Here is a 6,000-nt window from a genome sequence, read left to right on the forward strand (position 1 = left end):
GGCTCTATAACTCATATATCAAATCCATTGCCAAAAAAGTTTACTTTTATGTTTAATACTTATAAATTTTATATCTATATTTTTATTAATTGTGAATTAATAATAATTATAATATTGACTCAGTTCATAATAAAATATTTAACATGTAAAACCTTATGAAAACAACATTCTAAAAATTATTTTAAATTTTTGTTTCAGAGAAATATGACAGGATGGTCAATAAGAGTTTCAAAAATAAAATTATATTACAATGAAACTGTATGGGAAATGGAATGGAAATATAATTTCCAAATGCCAAAGGAACAATGTAAAATTTCCATCTGTTCAGTATGAGTTTATGTATTTTTTTAAATGCTAGTTTATGTACAGGAATTTTTTTAATGGTTATTGTTAGGTTTCAAATAATTACATTGGATACATTTAAAAGAATGATGTAAAAAAAAATCCCATTGCCATTGAGTCGATTCCGACTCATAGCAACCTTATAGGACAGAGTAGAACTGCCCCATACAGTTTCCAAGGAGCGGCTGGTGGATTCAAACTGCTGACCTTTTGGTTAGCAGCCATAGCTCTTAAGCACTACATCACCAGGGTTCCATAAATAGAGAATAGAAAGGTGATTCTGAGCTGAGAGACAAGAACCAGTATCTTAATAACTGGCATAGTATAAATTTGAACTTCTAATTAAAAGTTTTAGATGTCAACTTAAAAATATATGAGGAGCTACATCATTTTTCATCATCCTTTTGTGAGTAAATGAGGGAAAAAAAGACTTGATCACTCAGAGATAACCTCCATTACCCCTGCTAGTTCCTTTTCATTCTTTTTTTGGTCACATCCTTTATTCCTCTCTTAGTTTTTCATTTTTTCCTTCTTAGTCTTTTATTTACCTCTGAACCTGTCCATGGTTACTATGGGTATTGGTTAGCACTACTGTTATCTCTAGGCTTAAACAGATTGCAGACCGTGCAAGATATATGTTGTTGTTGTTGTGTGCCATTGAGTCGATTCCAACTCAGAGTGACCCTATAGGACAGAGTAGAACTGCCCCGTAGGGTTCCTACCTGTAATCTTTATGGAAGCAGATTACCAGGTCTTTTCTCCTGTGGAGCCACTGGTGGGTTCGAACTGCTGACCTTACAGTTAGCAGCCAAGTGCTTAACCACTGCACCACCAGGGCTCCTTCACAACATATATATTGTGGATATTCTGGAAGAAGAGAGTGCAGCCTGGAGTAGGAGATAGTAATATAATGTTGTAAGGACGCAGTGTATGCCCTTCATTTGTCCACAGTAAATTATTAAATATTCTCCATTTGAAGACACCATTGTTTATAGTATGTATTACCAGTTTAAAAAACGTGCTTTGGGGAATGCATAATGAGCTACCACAGTAAATGTCCACATAAATCACATTCTGATTTTAGAAATTTTAAAATAAGAGTAAATGTGTATCTTAGATTTGAAGAAATAAAGTATATTATCCAAGAAATAGGGCAGGTTGTTTTTTGTGTCATCACGAGGCAGCCCTTCAACTTTTTCTCTCCAATTCTTCCTAGGGACGGCTGGCAGCTGCCTTCGTCACTTCAGTACCATGCCTTTCATGTTCTGCAACATCAACAATGTTTGCAACTTTGCTTCAAGAAATGATTATTCTTACTGGCTCTCTACCCCAGAGCCCATGCCAATGAGCATGGAGCCCCTGAAGGGGCAGAGCATCCAGCCATTCATTAGCCGGTGAGGCATTGGTGTAACTTTTACTTTTACCAGTCCCCAGTTAGTTTAGTCAGAAATGAATCCAGTACTAATAATCTGATGATATTCCTCCCAGGTTGGGTAGAACAGATGTGCCTTCATAATATTCAGTTCAGTATTTTGTTTGAGCCATATTTATTGGTATCTGCTTTTGACCAGGCCCTGTGGTAGACACGGTGTAATATACAAAGAGCCCACAGTCTTGTCATTAGGAAAATACATGTAAATGAATCTAATATAAATCAGGCTTGGGCTAAGTGCTACAATGGATCTAAAAAATATTATGAAAGCTTAAGGAAATGGATATTTATTTCCAACTGGAGAAATCTAGGATAGCTGTACGGAACAAATGTATCTTGAACTGGTCAATCTTAAAAGATTGGAAACACTTTAGACATAAACAGTTAATAAAGGGGAAGGGCATACTAGGAAGAGAAAATGGAAATGGGTAGTAGTTCTGTGTAGCTAGAATGCAGGGTAAAAGCGGCATGGGGAGAAAAGATTGGAAAGTTAGCTTGGGCCCAGATGGCAGAAAGCTTCGAGTACCAGATTGAAGTTTGGAGTTTAATTGGTATATAATGGGGAACCCTCAAAAGTTTTTGAACTATGCTTCAGGGAAGATTAAAAAGGCATCAGTATGTAACATGGATTACAAAGGAGATATCTCTGAGATAGGGATACCAGTTACAAAGAAAGATATTACTGTAGTCCTGGTATGAGTAGACTGGGAATCACAGCAGGGGGCATTTGAGATATCACATTGATAGAATAGATATGTTTTGGCAGTTGATTAGCTACGGGGAGGAGGGAGTGATAGCTGAAGTTTTGAAGCACGAGTAACTAAGAGGAAGGTGATACCAGTAATAAAGATATCCTCGGGTTTTGCCACATTGGAATCCTAGTTTAACTCACTCTCCTAGGAATATTGAATATTGCCGTTTTCAGTCTGAACCATGACCTGATTGATCCAAGATTCCAGTGACCATAAAGAAGAAATGACTGGGTAGTCTAGTTTCTTTGATATTGAATGTAGAGGTTAGACCTAGTTCAACTTCTCTTAGTAGAAAATTTATAGTGCTTTTTTTTTTTAAATACATTTACCCAGATCCATTGGGCATTCTTTTGTTTGTTTGTTTTTGTGAGTCCACCACTTAGGAGTAAAAAGTCCCCTAAATGTATTCCATCTTATGTGAGTAAAGCGTTTGTGCCAAACTGAGCTCAGTCATACTTCAAAGAGGTCCCCTCATGTACTTTATTGAAGATTTGGTAGACTCAGCTGTATTTACTTCTCTTTTGCTCTTTTACTTGATTTTATAGATTTCAGTCACATCCCCAAGTGCCTTGGGTAGTACCTTCCCAGCATTCTGGATATGTTGCACTTCTCTAGATATGGCCAAATGGTTAATGAATGTCCTTTGGACCAAGAATAATGAGTGAGGATTGAGAATGTGTCTGTTCTTTATCTGTTCCAGTTTACCAAATGTTGTTCTTACCACAGTTTCAGCGTTACTCTGGATGGGCATGTTGACAGCAAGTAGTGTGCACAATATCCTAAGCCAAACTCTTAGAGCAATTGTGGCATTGACTATAGCAAGTCTGAATACAAATTTAAGGCAGAATGGAACATGAAAATGCTATAGCAGTGGTTCTACCGTTTCTTGAAAAAACTTACTATTTTAGTTTATAACTTCATTTATGTATATTGAGAGACAGGGCTTATGTAAAAGGAGTTCTCAAAGTACATTTTTCTCCTCCTTTTCTGAGCATTGAAGACAACTTAATGGGCCTCTATGTCAGGAAAGCTTCCAAAGAAGAGGGGCTGTTATTTCCCACATACTTACTTTGTAGATTACGTTTCCTCTCCCTTTTCCTTACCAGATGTGCAGTATGTGAATCTCCAGCTGTGGTTATTGCAGTTCACAGTCAGACAATCCAGATTCCTCATTGTCCTCAGGGATGGGATTCCCTGTGGATTGGCTATTCCTTCATGATGGTACGAAACATTCTTCCTTGCCTTTGTCATCATAGCTAACCCTCTGTCAAATCTACATTTCTCCCCAGCGTGAGAAACCCCTGACATTTGCATAGTAAGAAGCTTGAACCTCAGATAGCTTCTGTCCAAGCGCGATGTTTCTCTCATACATTTTCTGGAACATATTTTCATAATGTGCCCATTGCTTTTACTGACTCCCTTGGTGTAGACCCTGTCCCCTGTTCCCTGATCTTAGTTCCTTCACAGGATTTTAATTTTGGGCCAAGCTTAGCATGTATCTTTTGGGTATTCACTAAGATATTATGACACCTGGGCATTGTGGCATATTTTTCCGTGTCTTTTCTAGCACACAAGTGCAGGAGCAGAGGGTTCAGGTCAAGCCTTGGCCTCCCCTGGTTCCTGCTTAGAAGAGTTTCGCTCAGCTCCTTTCATTGAATGTCATGGGCGGGGTACCTGCAACTACTATGCCAACTCCTACAGCTTTTGGCTGGCAACCGTGGATGTGTCAGACATGTTCAGGTAAGGTGTTTATGGCTTTAGTTCAGGTCCTCAGCTTCCTTCAGAGATGCTCGAGAAGAGAGATCCAATTCATGGATGATTTATACCCAACAAATGTTAGGAATTGGTTGGACTGTGTTCTTTATTCTTGCTTTTTCTCCTCATATACCTGGCTCAAGTCAGAAAAACAGACTTGACTAATATTAGTTAAATGTATTTTGAGATGACTTAGTAGTAATCCTTCAATAGCAAATCAGATAGAGTTAAGGAAACCTGCTCAATAGCAAATCGGCAGCTGTTCAGCTAGATTGAGGCCACTCCAGGAATTGAAGCTATAGTCTGTATTCTCTCCCCTAGCCCTGTAATTTCCTTTTCCAGGATGTCTTCAAGGTTCTCCTCCACGTGTTTGAATGAGTAAAACCACGTATAATCCATGTACCTTAGGATTTTTGCATTCATTTGATTTTTTTTTAGTTTAAATTCATTTTCATTTGTTTCTTTTGAGTTATTATTACTTCATATTTTCCTTATATTCCTTATTATGTATTCATCTTCAGTTGCCCAGATCTTCGTCATTCTAAGACTATTAGAAAACTGTGTGAGAGAAAGAGAGACGAATAGACGAAGATAATAGTGATGGAGAGAAGAGTCATAAAAATACCCAGGACCACTACTAGCTCTCAGGCCATAGCAGTTGCTGCATTTGAGCATGCTGCTTAAAAGTAAATCATTAAGTTATTAGGAGAGCCGCTAAACACAAATGGAATGTTTGAGTTTGAATTTGAACCAATAATAGAATTGAAATACCAGAAAAGGCTCATCTTATTGTCTTGGTTCCTTTTTCCCAGCAAACCTCAGTCAGAAACGCTGAAAGCAGGAGATTTGAGGACACGTATAAGCCGATGCCAAGTGTGTATGAAGAGAACATAACATTTTGAAGAATTTCTTGTGTTCCAATGTGAGATATATATATATATATAATTCCCAGGATGCAATGTCTCACTGTACCCAACTTTACCACTGCTGCCACCAATGGTGCTACTATATATGACCAAGAGAACATGCTGACTAGTAACCATGAAGATTCAGATGTACCTCAGTAATGTGCCAGAGGAAGGTCTCTGTTATGTTGCTACAAAAGAAATGAGGAAATGAGTTTACTTTTTGGGTCCAGAATGACTTTCTCCAAGGATTATAAGATGAAGATTATATATTTTGCCCAGTAACTAAAATGGCACGTTAAAAATTCAATTAAGAGAAGAATCACACTGAGTAAAATAATAGACTGCAGTTTGGGAGAAGAATTATTTTTCATGGTGCTACTAATCCTACTGTATCCCAGGTTTTTAATATAAAAGTGTTTAAGCTTATTTTGTCCTGTAAGTAAAGAATGTGTATATTGTGTAAACAGCCTTTTAGTTCAAAATGTTTAGTCATTAGATGTGACCTGGCATGAATCATTCTTCACAGAAAACATAGGAACGCCTAGAGTACAGACAGTAAGATTTTATATCCATGTTTATCAAAGTGGGAGAATTTATACTCTTGCATCAAGTTACTACTGAGAGTAAATTTATTTTGAGTTTTATCCCCTATGTTCTTACTCGGCTTTTTAAAAAATAGATTATTTTTTAGTCGCAGTTATCAGAATTTTAAATGTTCATGTTATATACCGAATTATAATGTCCATAGAGCAATTTATCTTTTGCTGTATTATCCAAGACACTCTTAAGATCACATGCCCCCTATTTCAGT

General features: G+C 37.2%; 1 protein-coding gene across 1 annotated transcript in view; it reads left to right on the top strand.

Moving 5' to 3' along the window:
* COL4A5 (collagen type IV alpha 5 chain) overlaps window positions 1–5,743 on the top strand; it is a 304,359-nt gene extending 298,616 nt beyond the window's left edge. Inside the window, exons 48-51 of the mRNA XM_064278667.1 lie at window positions 1,559–1,736; window positions 3,633–3,747; window positions 4,094–4,266; window positions 5,094–5,743. Of these exons, the coding sequence (XP_064134737.1) occupies window positions 1,559–1,736; window positions 3,633–3,747; window positions 4,094–4,266; window positions 5,094–5,175 (548 nt within the window). The 3' untranslated portion in view covers window positions 5,176–5,743. The remainder of the gene's footprint in view (window positions 1–1,558; window positions 1,737–3,632; window positions 3,748–4,093; window positions 4,267–5,093) is intronic.
* The last annotated feature ends 257 nt before the right edge of the window (window positions 5,744–6,000 follow it).

This window comes from Loxodonta africana, chromosome X, assembly GCF_030014295.1.
Source record: "Loxodonta africana isolate mLoxAfr1 chromosome X, mLoxAfr1.hap2, whole genome shotgun sequence".
In the NCBI taxonomy this organism is placed as follows: Eukaryota; Metazoa; Chordata; class Mammalia; order Proboscidea; family Elephantidae; genus Loxodonta; species Loxodonta africana.